This window comes from Mixophyes fleayi, chromosome 4 (assembly GCF_038048845.1).
Source record: "Mixophyes fleayi isolate aMixFle1 chromosome 4, aMixFle1.hap1, whole genome shotgun sequence".
NCBI classification, from domain to species: Eukaryota; Metazoa; Chordata; class Amphibia; order Anura; family Limnodynastidae; genus Mixophyes; species Mixophyes fleayi.
Genome location: NC_134405.1, coordinates 53771218 through 53792332, shown reverse-complemented (window position 1 = coordinate 53792332; position 21115 = coordinate 53771218). Strand labels below are relative to the sequence as shown.

General features: G+C 43.8%; 5 protein-coding genes and 1 pseudogene across 5 annotated transcripts; 3 read left to right on the top strand and 3 right to left on the bottom strand.

Annotated features, from left to right (window-relative positions):
• Positions 1-1564: 1564 nt before the first annotated feature.
• LOC142149837 (histone H1-like) lies at positions 1565-2340 on the top strand. Its single transcript, XM_075205139.1, has one exon. It carries the CDS (start codon positions 1571-1573, stop codon positions 2273-2275), a length of 705 nt encoding a protein of 234 aa, XP_075061240.1. The 5' UTR covers positions 1565-1570; the 3' UTR covers positions 2276-2340.
• Positions 2341-3380: 1040 nt separating this feature from the next.
• LOC142149836 (histone H2B 1.1-like) lies at positions 3381-3979 on the bottom strand. The gene has a single exon (XM_075205138.1). The coding sequence runs from the start codon at positions 3921-3923 to the stop codon at positions 3543-3545; it is 381 nt and encodes a 126-aa protein (XP_075061239.1). The 5' UTR covers positions 3924-3979; the 3' UTR covers positions 3381-3542.
• A 246-nt stretch (positions 3980-4225) lies between these two features.
• Positions 4226-4715, top strand: LOC142149835 (histone H2A type 2-B). The gene has a single exon (XM_075205137.1). The coding sequence runs from the start codon at positions 4236-4238 to the stop codon at positions 4626-4628; it is 393 nt and encodes a 130-aa protein (XP_075061238.1). The 5' UTR covers positions 4226-4235; the 3' UTR covers positions 4629-4715.
• A 521-nt stretch (positions 4716-5236) lies between these two features.
• On the bottom strand, positions 5237-5647 carry LOC142150670 (histone H3). The gene has a single exon (XM_075205864.1). The coding sequence runs from the start codon at positions 5645-5647 to the stop codon at positions 5237-5239; it is 411 nt and encodes a 136-aa protein (XP_075061965.1).
• Positions 5648-17863: 12216 nt separating this feature from the next.
• Positions 17864-19142, top strand: LOC142149834 (histone H2B 1.1-like; annotated as a pseudogene).
• A 756-nt stretch (positions 19143-19898) lies between these two features.
• LOC142149833 (histone H1-like) lies at positions 19899-20650 on the bottom strand. Its single transcript, XM_075205135.1, has one exon. The coding sequence runs from the start codon at positions 20648-20650 to the stop codon at positions 19958-19960; it is 693 nt and encodes a 230-aa protein (XP_075061236.1). The 3' UTR covers positions 19899-19957.
• Positions 20651-21115: the final 465 nt, after the last annotated feature.

Here is a 21115-nt window from a genome sequence, read left to right as displayed (position 1 = left end):
TCCATCAGGAGTTATAACCTCCAACAAGCTTGAAAGCAAATTGATCCCGAATATGTACGTTGCATCACCTTTTAAGCCCCTCTTCTGGGTCTCTTGGTCCAGAAGGGGATGGGAACAAGTGGAGACATTTGTCCCAGTATGAGGATTGGAGGGCACTATCTTGCGGAGAGTACCAGTAAGTATGTTGTGCCCTCACGTGCCCAAGGGCTCCCTGAAGTCTGTAGTAGTGAATGATTAAACAATGGAGTCAGCAATTGTCACACAATTCAATATAATCCAAGAAAATGTCTCTAAATCCAAGATAATCATAAAATGAACCCGTTATTGTTTTTTCTTTCTAGAAATGCTAACCTGCAGCCTGGGATTTTTTGCTCCTGGAATCTGGCCGTTAGTGTCCAAAATACTGCAGTTCATACTATAAGCAATACGTCACTGTACCCGTGTAATGTGCTACAAAACAAGACTAAATACAATAGTAAGTGACCATGCTGCTTTAAGCTAGGTACACACTACAGATTTTTCCACCAACTTTTTATGCCGATCGATTTTACATGCGATCGATGTTCCGATCGCTCGGTTCATGGACTGCATACACACTAGCCTTGTTTAGGACGATAAAGGGAAGAGTGGACGTCCCTTTAGCGACTTTTTACAGCCATGTTGTGGTGAGCAATGACTGAGCCGATTATTGGATGAAAACCGTGTAGTGTGTACCCAGCTTTAGAACTGAAGATATAACACTGTGATACTGCAACCCTTTTGTACTCCATATGGCAAGATTTATGGTACTTTATTACTGATGAGAGAGGGTCCCCAGGAGGGACAACCTTTCCTGACCCTACTCTCATATAAAAATATAGAACTAGAAGTGTTGGCAAAAGAGGATGTCAAGTTGCCTTTGTTTTTCAATGTGCCCAGCACCCTGCTCTTCCCACACCAGCCTCTCTTCACAATAAAGATGGCAATTTAGTTCCTAGACAAGAGTGCCATAAAGTTGTTTGGATTGGAAGCAGATACAACCTGCCTGTGCTAACCACCCGGGTGTACAAGAGTCCTGATCCTCTTTATGTCGTTCAATATGCAGCCTGCTATGTACGGATTGTGACAAAGAGCATCTTCTTTATGACAAGTGCCAGGTGGAGAGAGAAGAGCCCCGATGGGCCATTTTAGCCTTGCAGAAACGGGGAGATGTGTCACATGCCGGGCAGATCCGACGGGGTATGGGTGAGCTGCCAGCGGGGATTCCTGGCTTCCTTAGCAGCACCTAGTCCAGCAATGACCATAAAGGGTTAGGAGAGGCCTTGGAGGACGGTTGTGGTGCAGAGAACCAGCTCGCTCGTCTTCTCATTTCGTATAAAAGTCTCTTTTCCTCGGTCACAGAAACACAACGTACGAGGAAAGCTCCCCTTACACTCAGACAGGGAAGGGTTTACGTGTCTGCGTATCCGCCAATAGAAACACAGGACGGACTGTGCACACCAGCCAATCACAGCGCAGCCGGCAGTGTATATAAGAGACTTCTGCCGCTCTCTATGGATAGTACTTTTCTATTTGTGTACTTGTAGTTAAGATGGCAGAAACCGCACCAGTCGCCGCTGAGTCTGTTCCTCTATCAGAGGGCGCCGGCAAGAAGAAGAGACAGCCGAAGAAAGCCGCAGGAGGAGCCAAGAAGAGCCCCAAACCCTCTGGTCCTAAAGTGTCCGAGCTGATCCTGAAAGCCGTGTCCGCCTCCAAAGAGCGCAGCGGGGTTTCTCTTGCCGCCTTGAAGAAGGCTCTGGCTGCCGGAGGTTACGATGTGGAAAAGAATAACACCCGCGTCAAACTGGCTGTGAAAGGTTTGGTGAGCAAAGAAACCCTCATCCAGGTGAAAGGCAGCGGCGCTTCCGGCTCCTTCAAGCTGAATAAGAAGCAGCTGGAGAGCAAAGAGAAGGCGGCCAAGAAGTCTGTGCAGCCCAAGAAGCCGGCGGCAAAGAAAGTGGCCAAATCCCCTAAGAAGCCCAAGAAAGCTCCGAGTGCGGCCAAGAGCCCAAAGAAGGTGAAGAAGCCAACGGCGTCTGCCGCAAAAAGCCCGAAGAATGCTGCCAAGAGCCCGGCTAAGAAAGCGGCTAAACCTAAAGCTGCCAATAGCCCGGCTAAAAAGGCGGCTAAGCCCAAAGCTACCAAGAGTCCGGCTAAGAAAGCGGCTAAACCTAAAGCTGCCAAGAGCCCGGCTAAAAAGGCGGCTAAGCCCAAAGCTACCAAGAGTCCGGCTAAGAAAGCTGCGGCAAAGAAGTGATGGAAGAGCCGCAGCCTGATCTTTCTTAACTCCCCCCAAAGGCTCTTTTCAGAGCCACCCACCCTCTCACGATAGAGCTGTATGCACACGATATGAACTATAAGGGGGAAACACGGGAGTGAGGGGTATGTATTAGGTAACCATATACGGTCTCCAATCCTTACACTCAACCACATTTCCTGCCATAACCTTGGGTATTGCTGTGAAGAGGCAAATGTGACTTCATAGCAATATTACAGTAAGTCTGCAAACTCATGCGCTGGATTTTAAATCTAGACAAATGACTGATTGGTCTGTTGACTACACAGAAAACCACCGTTTCTCCTGCAACACCTCCTGATAATCATTATTGTGTATTGCAAACGCTGGTGGTTACAGTGCAGTCTATAACATGATCGATCTGATTGCAGATAGATTCTTCAAGGGTCACTGACATTCTCGGCAGTCTTAACCTTATTGGAACTCTCAGGTACGCAGGGTTCTCGCGACGCCAGCAGTCTTTTAATTGATTCTATCCGGTATACCCACTGTCATAAAGGAGAATATGCAAACTTTAACCCCTTGCATTACACCTTCCGGTAACCATCTTTCCTGGCACACATTGTGAACAACTTTGGCACAAAGGATAAATAGCATTGCCGACAATACTTATGTCTCTTGGGGAATAAGGTTTATTCACTCTTTTACTCATAATTGTTGCAAAAATAGAATGCAAAATAAATCTTCACTTTGATACTCTATTTGTTAGACAGTTAAATGTATCCGTAAATTCCTTAACTAGAAGTGGAGAATTAAACATATCGGGATAACGAGGGCAAAGTTTCCCTCAGTGACCACATGAGGTCGCTCTTCGGTCAGATTAGTGTGGTTGCCAACTTCCAATTTCTGATGTTTTGTAGGAAAGAGCCAAGAATTCAAAGCGTGTTCAATTTATAAACATGAAAAAAAGAAATATACAAATTCTATGAAATGTTGTATAATAAATGTTAATGGACAAGGGTTATTGTCACATTTTATTTACGTTTCTTTATGTGCACCATATAGATCAACTTGTACACCTGCATTTTCCACATCACTAAAAGTACGAATAGACCATTCAGGAAATTAATTGTTAAATGAAGTCCGGATGAAGAGCCAGATTATAGTCCCAAATCACTTGTCAGCAGCCTAGTACAGTTACAGCACAAACCACAATAATTACAGCCCGATTAGTGAGAAGATGGGTGGCTCTTAGAAGAGCCTTTGTGTTCATGTAGGACAGAGGATATTACTTGGCGCTGGTGTACTTGGTGACGGCCTTAGTGCCCTCGGACACGGCATGCTTGGCCAGCTCTCCCGGCAGCAGCAAGCGTACGGCGGTCTGGATCTCCCGGGAGGTGATGGTGGAGCGCTTGTTATAATGAGCTAGGCGGGAAGCTTCCCCGGCGATGCGCTCAAAGATGTCATTAACAAAGGAGTTCATGATGCCCATAGCCTTAGAGGAGATACCGGTATCGGGGTGCACCTGCTTCAGTACCTTGTACACGTAGATGGCGTAACTCTCCTTCCTGGTCTTCCTACGCTTTTTCCCATCCTTCTTCTGGGTCTTGGTCACCGCTTTCTTGGAGCCTTTCTTAGCAGCAGGCGCTGACTTCGCTGGATCAGGCATTATCAGTTCTTTCTCTCTACACACGATGCTGAAAAACTGTTTCTAACCGCCCTCAGATCGGCTTTATTTATAGGCAGCGCATGCAAATGAGGAATCACGATTTATTGGACAAATTTATCATGTGACGGTCGGTGTATTCATAACTCCACCCTTCACTTCCTGACTGGTCTGTGCATGAACCTGAGCGGCATTGGTTAGTGAAAAGCGGACCAATCACAGAGGAAGCTGTTTGTCCCTTCCAAGTATATGAACGAAGGAGACGAGCAGAATTATACTTATATTACAGTGCTAGTATGTTAGGCTGAACTGAACATGTCTGGAAGAGGGAAACAAGGCGGTAAGACCCGGGCTAAGGCCAAGACTCGCTCATCTCGGGCCGGTCTGCAGTTTCCTGTCGGTCGCGTTCACCGTCTACTGAGGAAGGGAAACTATGCGCAGCGTGTGGGAGCCGGAGCCCCGGTGTATATGGCCGCAGTACTCGAGTACCTGACGGCTGAGATTCTGGAGCTGGCCGGGAACGCCGCCCGTGATAACAAGAAGACCCGTATCATCCCCCGCCACCTGCAGCTCGCCGTGCGCAACGATGAGGAGCTCAATAAGCTGCTCGGTGGGGTGACCATCGCCCAGGGAGGTGTCCTGCCCAACATCCAGGCCGTGCTGCTGCCCAAGAAGACCGAGAGCCACAAACCGGCCAAGAGCAAGTGATTTGCCGCTGGATATTTCCACTAAAGAACCGACGTCCCTATAACACAAAGGCTCTTCTCAGAGCCACCCACGTTTTCCTATAGGAGCTGATTACAATGCGGTTGTTTCTTTCACAGCAGTTTATTTCACTAGTAAACCCGGCCAGAACTTTTATCACCACTTTGGGTAGATAAGTGAGATTATGTACAGGGACGATCTTTGTGGGGAACAACTAATGTTAATAGCTCGTTCAGTAGGATAACGTGGCTGAGAAAAGCCGTCAGTATCTATACACACACACTAGTTTATGCCATTCGTGCGGGTGGTTGAAACTTGTTGAGTACAACCTTAGTTTTCTCGAAAATAAATAAAAAATAATGTTAAGTAGGTAGGAGAATCAGTGTGTGCAAACAGCAACTGACGAAATGCACGTTGTGCTGATAATACAGGCTGAGGTGCCGCTTTGGATTCCCATAAATGATCGAATACCGACCCGTGTCTTATACCAGACAGTTATTACTTTAGATAAATAATTGAAAACATACACAGATCAATGCTAGAGCTCGTTTAGAAGGATTTGGTGGCTCTGAAAAGAGCCTTTGTGTTATGTATATAGATGTACTATTATCTTATGCCCTCTCCCCGCGGATTCTGCGGGCCAGCTGGATGTCTTTGGGCATGATGGTCACCCTCTTGGCGTGGATGGCGCAGAGGTTGGTGTCCTCGAAGAGCCCCACCAGGTAAGCCTCGCTGGCCTCTTGCAGGGCCATGACTGCCGAGCTCTGGAAGCGCAGGTCGGTCTTGAAGTCCTGGGCGATCTCCCGCACCAGACGCTGGAAAGGCAACTTGCGGATCAGCAGCTCAGTGGATTTCTGGTAGCGGCGGATCTCTCGGAGAGCAACTGTCCCGGGACGGTAACGATGCGGCTTCTTCACGCCGCCGGTAGCAGGGGCGCTCTTCCGGGCGGCTTTAGTTGCCAGCTGCTTGCGGGGAGCTTTCCCTCCGGTAGACTTGCGGGCGGTCTGCTTGGTCCTGGCCATTGTTCTACTACACGTATGTACTAGTAACTGAAGAAAAGCTGTTTAACCAACTTTATTTATACAAAGTGCTGCGCTGTCATTGGATGATTTAAGGTCGCCTTTCATCCTCATTGGTTTAATCAGCTCGCTGCATGTTTCAAAAAGTCCGCCAATAATCTTTATTGTTTTCTTTTTTATTTTTTATATAAGCCATCTGACAGGATGAGGAATTAAATGATAACAATTAATACAAACGGTATTTTCATGTTTCAGTAATGATTATTACGATTTAACTGAACCGGGAAGTATTTCCTAGTATTTCAGCGGGAAGAAATAACAAGTAGATACACATACTTACCACACGGTGGTGATATTGCGTCACAATCTACAATACAGTACTAGGATCTAAACATCCCACGTTCAATATATACTCCCCCGCCCCATTCCTTCTATTTTATTCTTCTACAGTATAGCATCACTTTTTGATAGTGGCATAATTACTTGTTTTAAATGATCAATCTGATGTAACTATCACATAGGTCGTCTCTATTATTCCTGTTATAGTCAATTGAAAATACAATGTGACACAGAGCAATAGATGACATTAGCTCAGGGACTTTATAATGTGCCCTTGCTGGAACACTTGGAGAATTGGGTGTCACAATATGCAGCACCCACAGGCTATTTGCCAGGATCTAGAGGAGTTTATCAGCAGCAACTCCTGCACCAAGTCTTCTCTCACTGAGTTTCTTTTCAGCCTCTCAACCCCTACAGTACCGAAAAATCTATAAACATATATAGATGCGCCAAAGGAGTGTTTAATTTTGAAAAACAATGGCAAAGTTCATCTGATATCAAACCAATTTTTTTAAAACAAAGGACAAAAATGGCTGTAAGATGTAAAAATACAATATAAATGCTAGGTAATCTAAAATCAAATTATTTATACCCAAAATCCCACCTAGGGTAAGTGTAATAAACAATGTGCGTGGATAAAGCATATCATGTACAGGTGATAATTATGCTCCTGGAACCTGAATGAGAATACCTTATGATTGAAGAACAAGATGAAAGTGAATGGCCAGTTCACTTGTAAGTACTTATATGAATGTCAATGTGTTTTAAAAGTTTTCTAAAAACAGAACATGAATACATCTTACATGTGGAAAAGTGCCTTTAGAGCGATCTCACCAGGAGGTTTACAGCGGGCTGTTGGGGAAGACTCTCCCTTTGTGTAGCTCATACAACTGAACAGACTCGGACTCCAAGCTGCTGGTCCCTCCATAGGAACAATAATCTAGTCTTATCATGCTCTCCTCAATTAAGGCTGACAACCTCCTGATTCAGAGCTTGTGGGCTGTTTGAAGAAGGATTCTCCCCCTCTACAATTCCTGCAGCCAAATACAGTTGTTCGATTCACAGTTCCTCTATAATGATGTACTTATTAGAGAGAATATTTCTCAAAAGTTGATAGAAACATTGATGTCCAGGTTAAAAGGATGTTAAAATTCCACATATGTCTGTCTGATTCGGAATAAATATCCACTAACGCGTTTCGTCAGTCTGATTCTGACTATGTCAAAGATACTTTGTGGTCACTCGTTGGGGTCCAATTATATATACAACCTGCTGCAATTAGTACAGCTGTAGCAGTCATTTAGGTCAACACCTAAGATCGTTCGTAGCACACATATATTTTATGGCACAGCAAAATGTAAAAATATTGGGCTGCTTATGGGTGGAAGATTCACCCCCAGCAGCAGCAACAGCAGCAGCAGTGGGACTAACGCTCAAGAATTCTTCAGAGGAATCATTTATAATGCATTAGTCATCGAGCCTTACGAAGTTGGATGCAGGGCTAACTCCTATCACTACTGAGGATATTGATGAGGACAATGTTGTGGGTGTAGATTGCAGGAGTCGGGATGTAGGTGAGAGAAGGGTCCTAGCTGATGACGGACTGCTTGTTATTATTTTTCTTTCAGCTTTTCCCAACACCTTGCCATGAACTTGCGTCAAATGGCGTAACATGGATGAGGTTCCAAGATGGTTAAGGTCCCTCCCTCGACTGAATGTGGCTTTACATACACTACAATTGGCTAGACAACTGTTGTCAGGATTTGGGTAGAAATAATTCCACACATAAGAAGTGGCTTTTTTTGGTCTTATGTCCAGGCATGACAATGGCCTTCTTCTTGTCACCTGCCAGAACTGCTTCCACTGGTGCAGGACTTACACAAACAACCTCATCATCATCAACACCCTCTTTAGCACCCTCGTCAGCTACATAAATATCCCCCTCATCCTCCTCCAATTCCAAAGTGGCATCCTCAATTGGTGTATCGCCAGCTACACTCGGGCAGTTCAGGTACACATCAGTAGAAATGCTGAAAGGGCCCTTCTTTATGGGTACACTATTAGAATGGTCACGATTGCACATACCACTCGTGGATGGACTCTCCTCAGGGATTGGTGTAATTTCTGATTCTGAACATACATTTTCCTCTAATGCCTTACTGTTATCTTGCAGCTCAGCTTTCACACGTAACAGTAGTTGTGCACTACTTTTGGACTCTGAATTACTTGTTCCTGTTTGGTCACGAGTGACCTTACAAAAAGAAGCCTCAGTAACATTTTTAAATCACGCACTAATAGAGAAAGGCGAAGGCCTCATTCTTTCTTTGCCACTGCGTGTGTAAAATGGCATGTTGGCAATTTCTTTTTATGGGCAATTAACTTTTCCTGTATTACAGCTCTTTTTCTCTTCAACACGGTAAAAGGTGTTTTTTTCTGTGATTTTTTCCCTAACTTCAAAAGACTATGTACTTTTACATAGGCTTTACCAGATGATTTACAGGGAAGACTACCATCAGGACTGGTGGCAGAAGCAGCTTGCTGCTCCTACTCATGTGTGTACTGCTGTGTCTCCATTTTAATAAGACCCCCAAACACTTTGTAGTGCAAATTCAGAAATATATAGTGCTGATATATTAGAATTTCAACAGTCAGCAAATCGGTTTTTTTTAGATGGGGGAAATATAACACCCCAAACCCTTTGTAGTGTAAATTAGGAACAATGCCTCCTCTATACTCTCTATACTTCTCTCTTCCTGCTCTATTCCTCTGACCTAACACTCCCCTGTCCCTCTCTCAAATGGCGCTAGATCGCCGTGGAGGCGGCTATTTATTCATTCTAAAACTCGCGAGATCCGACGGCGTCACAATGACGTTTTGCCTCGTTTTGGAATCCGAATAGGCGCGAGAGTACCGAGTCGACTCGGCTCGGTACTCGGATTCCGGAAGTTCGGGCGTTTTCGGTTCTCGGGGATCCGAGCCCGCCCATCTCTAGTATAAATAGTAACAGAAAAATATGTGCCTTCCAGCAGTTGTCTCTCCTCCTCTAGTGCTAGTTTTATGGCAAGTAATTCCCGGTCTCTAATAGCATAGTTCTTTTCAGCAGAAGATAATTTTTGGAAGAAGACTCCACAAGGGTAAATTTTCCCATTAGAGGAACTTTGAGGCAAGATAGTCCCAAATCCAATGGAGGATGCATCTACTTCCAGAAGGAAGGGGAAAGTAGTGTCGGGCTGTTGCAAAACTGTTGCATAATTAAAGGCTTATTTTAGTAAAGCAAAGGCCATTACTGCCTCGTTAGGCCAGTTTTAGAATCAGCTGATTTTTAAGTCAAGGCTGTAATGGGCGCAACAAGAGAAGAAAATCCCCAAATAAAGTGACGATAATAATTAGCGAACCCTATAAAACGCTGAGTTGTTTTGAGACAGACAGGCTGGGGCTATTTCAAGATAGCCTTGAGTTTTTCGGGGTCCACTTGAGATCCGGAACCAGAGATCACATACCGAAGAAAATGAAGCTGTTCTCTCTCCAAAACACATTTTTCTAATTTACAAAAAAAAAGTGATATTGTCGAAGCTGAGTGAGAACGGCAGCCACATGTTCACGATGAGATCTTAAATCAGAAGAGTAGATGAGAATATCATCCAGATATATATCCACAAACTGATAGAGCATATCTTGAAAGACCTTATTCATAAAAATTTGGAAAACAGTGAGTGAATTACACAGCTTGAAAGGCATCACCGTATACTCAAAGTGGCCATCAAGGGTGTTATAGGCTGTTTTCCATTTGTTGCCTTTTTTAATCCGACTCAAATTATAAGCTCCCCTTAGATCCAATTTTGTGAAGATGGAAGCTCCTTTTATCCTGTCAAAGAGTTCCAAGATCAGGAGCAGTGGGTACCTGTTTTTAACAGTGATGGAATTGAGACCCCTATAATCAATGCAAGGGCGAAGCCCTCCATCTTTCTTATTGACGAAAAGAACTATGCCCCGGCAGGGGAGGTAGATTTCCATATGAAGCCTCTCTTTAGGTTGTCCTCAATGTAGGTAGACATGGCCTGGGATTCAGGTAAGAAGAGAGGATAGACGCGATCATGTGGAGGAGTCTTGCCAGTTAACAACTCTATAGCACAATCCCAAGCCCGATGAAGGGGTAACTTGGAGGCTTCTTGTTCACAAAAGACAATCGTGAAGTTAACGTACTGAGCCAGAAGATCCAAGGAAGTAAACAAATATGGTAAGGATTCTCTCTTAGGAATCAGCACCTTCTGAAGGCATCAGAATGACAGGAGGACCCGCAAGATAGCACTTGCGCTTTATGCCAATACAATACCTTTGAATTGAGTTGGAGCCAAGGAAGACCTAATACCAGCAGGTTAATGGATATAGGGATAACCAGAAAGGAGATGCATTCAGTGTGCAGCGCACCCACCTGAAGAGAAAGAGGAATAGTGCAAAATCTAACTGATCCCCCCACAATGCAACTACGTCAATGTTAGTGATAGCTATGAGTTGAGGAAGGAGATGCAAATGTACGGCTGCACTGGAGTCAATAAGAGCGGGCAGTGAGACCTGATGATCAGCATAACAAAGCAGCACTTCAAAGGAATAGTTTGAGTCACACAGAGAGATCTCTGATGTACCTAACCCGGCCTCTCTGGAGGAGGTTGGGTTCTCCCGTTTCCCAGGTGCTTAGAACAATTGTATCAAGAAATGTCCGGGCTCACCACAGTACAAACAGAGATTATTATTAAAACGTCTCTCCCTCTCCTCAAGTGAGAGATGTGCTCAGCCTATTTGCATGGACTACTCAACAGGGACAATGGGGTTTTGAAAACTGGGAGCCAAACACAGGTTAGAGCAACAGGAATGTTCTCTCTCTTGAATTCTCTCCCTAAAACTAATGTAAATTTGATTAGAAATGGAGATAAGGGCATCAAGATAAACAGGACATTCCTGACCAGCTAGATTATCCTTTATAAAATTGGATAAACCCTGCCAGAAAGTTGCTTCCAGGGTGTCATTGTTCAACCGCAGCTCAGAAGTCAAAGTACGAAACTTAATGGCTTATTGACCCAGAGGAAGCGTACCCTGTCGTATATGAAGAATGGCGGAGGCTGTACTAGAGAACCTGCCTGGTTCTTCGAATATTTTCATAAACATCTCCAAAAGCATAGTGTAGTTATGTAACAAAGGATGGTTGCGATCCCAGAACGGCGAGGCCCAAGCCAAGGCTTGGCCAGATAACACAGAAATGATATATGTGACTATGGTTTTTTCAGTAGGAAAATTTCCCGGCTACAATTAAAATTGTAAAGCACACTGAATTAAAAAGCCCCAACAGGACTTAGGATCAACATCAAACTTCGGAGAATTAAGGATCTGGAGCTATGACGCAGAAGAATGTGTTACTGCAGAGCTTTGCACTGGGGGACCGCAAGCCGGAGGATTAACTTGGGTAGCCAAGGTGTTTTTTAATGTATCAAGTCGTACACAGGGATTATCCAGTAGCGAAGTCTCAAGATAAGCCGAGGTCTGGTACACAGGTCAGAACTAGTAATGAAGCAGGCACGAATCACAGGGAGAAGCACCTAGAAGGCAAAGCGAGTCAGACGCTAGATAACTTACACCATACAAGTGTCAGAGCGATTCTTATGTAGGAAGGGGAAGGTCAAATTCCCTGCTGGAGGTCACATGACCAGCAGAGCCGCACACTCGGAAGTCCCCACACTACAGACAGGACGGGAACAGGAGCGTGGAACAGGTAAGTTTCTTACACGTGCTTTGTCAAATTGCCTGGAATAAAGTAACTGTTCGTTGGAGGGGATTAACATTGCAATGTTCCACTGTTTGGGATTATTCGTGCTAAATTCAAATTGAGGAATACAGGGAGCCGTGACGTTGCTCTGTGCTATTTTCCACGGAATGTTTGTTTGAACTGTGAAAGAGAAGTAGTGAACTGTGTTTAAACTGCCACTGTATAGAGACTGCATACCCATATATACCTCTGCTTAACATCCAAATGTACTTGTATGCTATGTGTTTACTAAGTTAAAGCAGCTGTGATAAAGTTTAGTCTATATTGTTAGTGATAGTTATCGTTGTTAGGGGTTCATTTTTTTCACTTGATACTTTTCAATCCTTATCTCCTTGATAAGGATTGAAAAGTAACGGCTATGTATTAAAAAAACTTCTCAGGGACAGCAGTGCCGATAGACTGCTGTCCCTGAGAAGTGATTCACCTGATCATCGCAGTCTTTTCTCAAGTTTAAAGGCTGCGGTGATCTTCTCTTTTTTTTTCCTTTTTTGTTAGTGCGCATGCCCCGACTAAAAAGTTGGTGCATGCGCACTAGCATCCTGGACGGCAAACTGCAGGGTGATTGACAGGGAGGGATCACATGATCCCTCCACACATGCGCTGTTAGCTCTGCTCTTCAGAGCAGAGCTGGACAGCGCAAAAGTTTTCAGATATGTTAATGTACGCCAGCTTCAGATGGCGCCAGCTTCAGATGGCGTACATTAACATGTAAAAAAAGAGAAAAGTTTCTCTAAATAGACTTTCATACAAAGCGGTTCTGAGCACTTCCCATACACTGTTATGGGGAGTGCTCAGAAAAACGATAGGAAATGCAAAGCAGCAGATATCTGAGATATCTGCTGCGATGCTTCAATAATACATAGCAATTTCACGGTAAACACCCGGAAACTGTTGTTTTCGGGTGTTTAACACAAGAAAAATCCTTGATAAATAGACCCCTTAGTGAGATATTGAAAGACAGTTATTAGAAGGTGTAGAGGTACCTCTTAGCTACATCAGACTAGTGAGGAATGTGTAGGTTATATTTTAGATACTAATAAGTATTGTTTCAAATTATTTGTCACCATTTATTTGAACCAAAGCAATCTATTTTTTATATAAAAGTTAGTAAAAAAAAAACAACTTAGAGATCCATGCCTAACTAATAAACGTGTGACTTTTTAAGACGGATTTGGAGTGATAATATTTCCTTTGTGTGTGTCTTTGTGAGAGAGAGAGAAAGGGAAACATATAGCTGGAAGGGAAAAATGAGTCAAGAAGCATCTGCTTAACTAACTAAAATAATGTTGCACCCCTGGGCACTATGAGCCATGTCCCAGTTTAACCACTTTTCTAGCACAACACGGACGACCACCAAGGGCAGGAAGTAAAAAAAAAACAGTCTCAGCCAACGATCTGTGTAACCTCTCTGGGTGTTTCCTGTCAGCTGGGTATCCATGTGTTATGGTAGCTCCTTCAGAGGAAGTGATGGACTGCCTAGTGGTGCATAGAGGACCCACCTGGCAATATTTAAGAACTGTCAAAACATTACATGCGATGAGCGCCTTGTACTGGATCAGAGGCGATGCCAAGCAAGTTTAACCTTTATTTTCAATGTCCAGCACCCTGCTCTTCCCTCATGAATCACTTAACAAAAACAGTTGGATGAAAAAACAAATAGGTTTTATTCTAAATAAAATGCATTAAGTAAATACACACTCTTTAACAAACAGTGTCAGGGGGTTGAAAGCACCTAAGCCAACTAAACAACTCACCCTATAGGGGCAATATCCACAAAGTCACATGGAGCAATGACCTGACTGCAGAACAACATGTTCTGCTCCTCTGTCAGAGAGGTTGGGACTGAGTCCAATGTCTTCCTACTTTTACATAAAGAACACACAGGAAAACTTTTAAGTACTGTAAATTGCGACGCTTAAAACACATTTGAAACTATTTCACTGAATAAAATATATAACTACTTAAGAGAGAGAGGATGACAAGTGGGCTGTACCTTTACTTTTCAAGGTGCCTGGCACCCTGCTCTCCGGACATCATATTTTATTATCCTCTTACAGTACATTAAATAAACAGAGACAACCTATTTGAGACCGTCAAATGAGATTGATCATTTAAAACAAATGATTATATCATTATCAATAAGGGATGCTATATGAAAATATGTATGGAGATACCAAGTCACGGGAAGTGTATATTTCCTGTGTATGTGAAGACTTTGTTTCAGAAACTCTCTTTGTAGAATGTTTGGAGCTTAGTACTAAATTGCAGTATGTGATGCGATATCACCACCATATGGTAAGTATGTGTATCTACTTCTTATTTCTTAGAAAATTCTTCTTGATTCAATTCTAATGTAATTATGACTGAAACATAAAAATGTTGCTTATTGTAACTAATTTCATTTGTGATCCTGCCATCTCGCTTATTAGATTTAAAACAAAGTACTAAATACAAATTATTGGATCACATCAAGCTAACTGATTACGGCTTGTGTAAGGAGGGCCTAGGGCCAGGAGACACAACTAGCACTTTCTGTGATCACCAACTTACATTTCTCCTGAAATCCTCAGAGGAGAAGAGTATGGAAATATGCTGGAGAAAAAGTAGGTTGTTCCTCCCTTCAAGCTTCAGATCACAGATGATTATGGGTTGGAGAACTTTGACACTCAGTTTACCAGTGAGCCAGTGCAGCTTACGCCAGATGATGTGGATGTAATAAAACAAAGAGCCTGACCGATTTGAATATATTAACACATTGTTGCTCTCAACAGAAGAAAGAACTGTAGTGTTTATGGACTAACAATATGATTGATCCAGTAATTGTATCCTGTAACAGTATATGCACGGGAGGCTGGAAAACTGATGCCAGGTTCTTAGTACAGGCCACGCTACAGGATTTGCTGCTGAAAATCTGCTATAAGGTAAATGTCCATAGTGGATCTCTCCCTCAGTAGTATCTGCTCTCTGCATCAACAATGGTTCTCCGGTGCCATGTGCCGCTGTCCTGGAAAATCCACAAAAAGGAGGAAGTGGAGGAACTGTCAGAATCTGGACTGGTGACTTTCTCTACTTGTAAATCTGGATATTACAGAAAGCTGTGTATCTATCGCTGACATATAAAATTTTACCGAAAAACTAAGAAAAGGAATTGCACTGGAAATATTAAATTTTTAAATGACTTTTTGGAAATCAACAATGTAATGTGCCTAATTTAGCTTGTAGTGTGTGACATTATGCTGTTAATTTCCTAATGCAGAATTCCACGCAGACTAAACCGCCCAACCATAGATCCCCATAACACATCCCTTAGCCTTAACCGGTGGAATTCAGTTACTCTTGTATTATTCCCCCATCCACGTCCTAGTCAAGCACACGTTTTGTAGACGTTGGAATCTTGATTTGTTTTGTAGCTGCTGGTTACTGGTGGAAGACAAGTCCCCAGTCCGTAGCATATCTGACAGTGTTACAGAGGCAAAGTCGCTACTCAGAGAATTAAGGTTAGGACACCAGAGACGAGTAACAAGGCTGGTTTGCATTTAATGAAATGTGATCACTAACGTGTACGCTCTATTTACATCAATGTCTTATCCTACATTGCAAAATAATCTGCTTTGTGAACATTTGCTTGGGGTATAGAATACGTAAAACTTAGTTTTTTTTCATCAGATCCTCTATACGTGATTATTTGCAGCTTCTGAGAAGTGATTACAGAAAAAAAGTTCCCTTGTTTGCAGTTTAAACCTTTTAATAATAATCAGTAAAAAGCACACAAAAAAAACATCAGTTGCTATGGAATAAAAATCATAAGATTGGTTGAAACTGATGTTCTTCCTAAAACTTAGATTCCTACCCATATCCCGTTGGGCACTGGTTCTCCATCATTACAATTTAAGACCAGATCACGTTTTACTTTCTATTAGAGACATGCTAAACCTTCTTTTCAGACTTTTAACAAGTCATTAAGATAATTAAACAAGAAAGAAGCCAAATGTGGAGGTTTGTGTGTAATTTGTACATACATTCGGTTCTTTGCTGGGTGGATAAGTAGTGAGTGAGCGGTGTGTCAGACCAAACTATACTGCATCAGGGATGGGGCAAAAGAGTTGGTCCTGTGCAACTTCATGTACTTGTTTTGTGAAGGATTAATTACGTATATATGCTGAAAGTTTAACAACAAAAAAAGAGGATACAAATACTTAATTTTATACATTTAACTAAAGACATTAAGGGGCATATTTAACAAATCACGGTAGTGCACTATTGTGCACTTACCGTGGAATTAAAGTCCCGATGTGCCCTCCGCAAATTTATTAAAGGTGCATTGCAGCAGATATCATGGATATCTGCTGCTTTGCACTCCTGAACGTTTATGCGAGCAGTCACCATTCAACAGAATGGTGACTGCTCCTGGCCGCAATCTAACAAGTCCCGAAAAAAGAAAAATTTCGGGAACTTGTCTTGATAATGTACTGGCGTACATCATCCGAATTGAAGAAATCCACTGCTGTCAGCTCTGCTCCGAAGAGCAGAGCTGGACAGCGCATGTGTGGAGGGATCACATGATCCCTCCCTGTCACTCAGCGCGCTCTCTCTGCAACGATAGTTGCAGAGACAGAGTGGGGACTTTGTACGTATGTGCACTGCACATGCGCAATTGAAGGAAGAAGAGGAACGAAAACGAGATCCCCAAACAGCGCATCCGAAGAGGGGGGTAAGTGTGATTTTTTCTATCACAGAAACAGCAGTTTTTCGGAACTGCTGTTTCTGTGTTCCCTTTTTAATAAATTTGAGAAATAGTTCAATCCTTATCCTTGCGATAAGGATTGATAACTATTTCTCACTTTTGCCGATTAATGATAAATGTGCCCCTAAGTATGTTCCTGTGTTGTAATGTGTTATATATGTAAAATGTACTTGCTTTATAAATGAAATGAAGGATGGAATTGTGGTTCTGGAAGGGACTAATATATGGAAAAAATTGGTCGGGTAAGTATCTTGTCCTCTGATTTGGACTAGTAATATAACATTATAGCTAATTTAAAGATTGTAAAGCAGTAAATATGTTCTTTTTAGTTGTCTAAATTTAAAGGCATTAAATTGTTTGCACAGAAGATGGTATACTAATTCATAAATTAGTTAAGATAATTCATATTCTTTCACATGAAAGACGTTATTGAATAATTAATGAAAAAATAAACACAAATTCTTGGCGGGCTTTTGAAAACTTGCTACGAAAAATCGTAAACCAATCAGGATCATTCTTTAGCTATCCAATCATAGCGCAGGACTGAGCATATATAGATGTGTTTTAACGGATGTTTCTTCAGTTACTAGTACATACGTGTAGTAGAACAATGGCCAGGACCAAGCAGACCGCCCGCAAATCTACTGGAGGGAAAGCTCCCCGCAAGCAGCTGGCAACTAAAGCCGCCCGGAAGAGCGCCCCAGCTACCGGCGGCGTGAAGAAGCCGCATCGTTACCGTCCAGGAACTGTTGCTCTCCGAGAGATCCGCCGCTACCAGAAATCCACTGAGCTGCTGATCCGCAAGCTGCCCTTCCAGCGTCTGGTGCGGGAGATTGCCCAGGACTTCAAGACCGACCTGCGCTTCCAGAGCTCGGCAGTCATGGCCCTGCAAGAGGCCAGCGAGGCTTACCTGGTGGGGCTCTTCGAGGACACCAACCTCTGCGCCATCCACGCCAAGAGGGTGACCATCATGCCCAAAGACATCCAGCTGGCCCGCAGAATCCGCGGGGAGAGGGCATAAGATAATAGTACATCTATATACATAACACAAAGGCTCTTTTCAGAGCCACCAAATCCTTCTAAACGAGCTCTGGCATGATCTGTATGTTACTTTATAAGAGGCTATTACACCCGCTGTTTACCGGTTTATGTGGTATCTAAATGTCATCGCTTAAAAACAAAACACGACTCAAATACTGTGCTCCGATCATCCGTTCTTTACAGTTTGTCTATGGTAAGAACACAACACGTGCACCCACTCTAGCTACAGGTTTTTTCTATAACATTAAGTTCTTACATTGCATAAAAATGACACGAGCCAAACATTAACTTCCCCGCGGCACAGCTCCTTTCTGTCGGGAAGCTCACAAATCTAGATTGATACATGGTCTCGGTATAGACGTAAAATAATGGCCTGTAAAATTACACAAATAAACTGCAATGGAAACAACCGCGCTGTAATCAGCTATTACAGGAAAAAGTGGGTGGCTCTGAGAAGAGCCTTTGTGTTGTAGGGACGTCGGTTCTGTAGGGTAACATGCAGATCAAATCACTTGCTCTTCCTCCGTGATTGGTCCATTTCAAGATAACCAATGCCGCTCAGGTTCATGCACAGACCAATCAGAGAGTGAAAGGTGGAATTATGGACGTACTGATCGTCACATGATACGTCTGTCCAATATTGCTTGATTCCTCATTTGCATTCATTTGCCTATAAATATGGCAGATCTGGGAGCTGTTTAAAACTGTTTATTCTGTAGTGTGTAGAAGGAGTGAATCGATCATGTCTGATCCTGTAGAATCAGCGCCTGCGTCTAAGAAAGCCTTCAAGAAAGTGGTGACCAAGACCCAGAAAAAAGATGGGAAGAAGCGTAGGAAGACCAGGAAGGGGAGTTACGCCATCTTCGTGTACAAGGAACTGAAGCAGGTGCACCCCGATACCGGCATCTCCTCTAAGGCTATGGGCATCATCCTTTATTAATGACATCTTTGAGCGCATCGCTGGGGAATCTTCCCGCCTGGCTCATTATAACAAGCGCTCTACCGTCACCTCCCGGGAGATCCAGACCGCCGTACGCCTGCTGCTGCCGGGAGAGCTGGCCAAGCATGCCGTGTCCGAGGGCACCAAGGCCGTCACCAAGTGCACCAGCGCCAAGTTATCCCTTCTCCGCCCGAAATGAACACAAAGGCTCTTCTAAGAGCCACCCACTTTCTCTACAATCGGGCTGTAATTATTGTGTTTTGTGCTGTAACTGTAATAGGCTGCTAGCAAATGATTTCAGACTATTATCTGGCTTTTCATCCGGACTTCATTTAACAATTTCCTGAATGGTTTATTCGGACTTTTAATGATGCGAATACTTAAGGTGTACACGTTGATCTATATGGTGCACTTAAAGAAACGTAAATATAAATGTGGTAATAACCCTTGTCCATTAACATTTATTATACAACATGTCATAGAATTTGTATTTCTTGTGTTCATTTTTAATTTATAAACGCGCTTTGAATTCTTGGCTCTTTCTTAGAAAACATCAGAAACTGGAAGTTGGCAACCACACTAATCTGACCCAAGAGCCACCTCATGTGGTCACTGAGGGAAACTCTCCTCTAGTTGTCCCGATATCTGTTTAATTCTCCACTTGTGGTTAAGGAATTTACTGATACTCTATTTGTTACAGTTGAATGTATCAAAGTGAATATTTATTGTGCATTATATTTTTGCTACATTTCTATGAGTAAAAGAGTGAATAAACCGTATTCCCCAAGAGACATAAGTATTGTCGGCAATGCTATTTATCCTTTGTGCCAAAGTTGATCACAATGTGCAAGGAAGGATTGTTACCGGCAGGTGTAATGCAAGGGGTTAAAGTTTGCATATTCTCCATTATGACAGTGGGTATACCGGACAGAATCTATTGAAAGACTGCTGGCGTCGCGAGAACCCTGCGTATCTGAAAGTTCCAAAAAGGTTAAGACTGCCGAGAATGTCAGTGACCCTTGAAGAACCTATCTGCAATCAGAACAATCATGTTATACACTGCAGTGCAACAACCAGCGTTTGCAATATACAATGATAATCAGGAGGTGTTGCAGGGGAAACGGTGATTTTTCTATGTAGTAAACATACATTTGTCTAGATGTAATAACCAGCGCATGAGTTTGCAGACTTACTGTAATATTGCTATGAAGTCACATTTGCCTCTTCACAGCAATACCCAAGGTTATGACAGCAAATGTGGTTGAGTGTAAGGCCTGGAGACCGTATATGGTTACCTAATACATACCCCACACTCCCGTGTTTCCCCCTTATAGATCATATCGTGTGCATACAGCTCTATCGTGAGAGGGTGGGTGGCTCTGAAAAGAGCCTTTGGGGGGAGTTAAGAAAGATCAGGCTGCGGCTCTTCCATCACTTCTTTGCCGCAGCTTTCTTAGCCGGACTCCTGGTAGCTTTGGGCTTAGCCGCCTTTTTAGCCGGGCTCTTGGCAGCTTTAGGTTTAGCCGCTTTCTTAGCCGGGCTCTTGGCAGCTTTGGGCTTAGCCGCTTTCTTGGCGGCTTTGGGCTTAGCCGCCTTCTTAGCCGGGCTCTTGGCAGCCTTCTTCGGGCTTTTTGCGGCAGACGCCGTTGGCTTCTTCACCTTCTTCGGGCTCTTGGCCGCACTCGGAGCTTTCTTGGGCTTCTTAGCGGATTTGGTCACTTTCTTTGCCGCCAGGTTCTTGGGCTGCACAGACTTCTTGGCCGCCTTCCCTTTGCTCTCCAGCTGCTTCTTATTCAGCTTGAAGGACCCGGAAGCGCCGCTGCCTTTCACCTGGATGAGGGTTTCCTGGCTCACCAAACCTTTCACAGCCAGTTTGACGCGGGTGTTATTCTTTTCCACATCGTAACCTCCGGCAGCCAGAGCCTTCTTCAGGGCGGTATAAGAAACCCCGCTGCGGTCTTTGGAGGCGGACACGGCTTTCAGGATCAGCTCGGACACTTTAGGACCAGAGGGTTTGGGGCCCTTCTTGGCTCCTCCTGCGGGTTTCTTCGGCTGTCTCTTCTTCTTGCCGGCGCCCTCTGATAGAGGAACAGACTCAGCGGCGACTGGTGCGGTTTCTGCCATCTTCACTACAAGTACACAAATAGAAAAGTACTATCCACAGAGGGCGGCAGAAGTCTCTTATATACACTGCCGGCTGCGCTGTAATTGGCTGGTGTGCACAGTCCGTCCTGTGTTTCTATTGGCGGATACGCAGACACGTAAACCCTTCCCTGTCTGAGTGTAAGGGGAGCTTTCCTCGTACGTTGTGTTTCTGTGACCGAGGAAAAGAGACTTTTATACGAAATGAGAAGACGAGCGAGCTGGTTCTCTGCACCACAACCGTCCTCCAAGGTCTCTCCTAACCCTTTATGGTCATTGCTGGACTAGGTGCTGCTAAGGAAGCCAGGAATCCCCGCTGGAAGCTCACCAATACCCCGTCGGATCTGCCCGGCATGTGACACATCTCCCCGTTCCTACAAGGCTAAAATGGCCCATCGGGCTCTTCTCTCTCCATCTGGCCCTTGACATAAAGAAGATGCTCTTTGG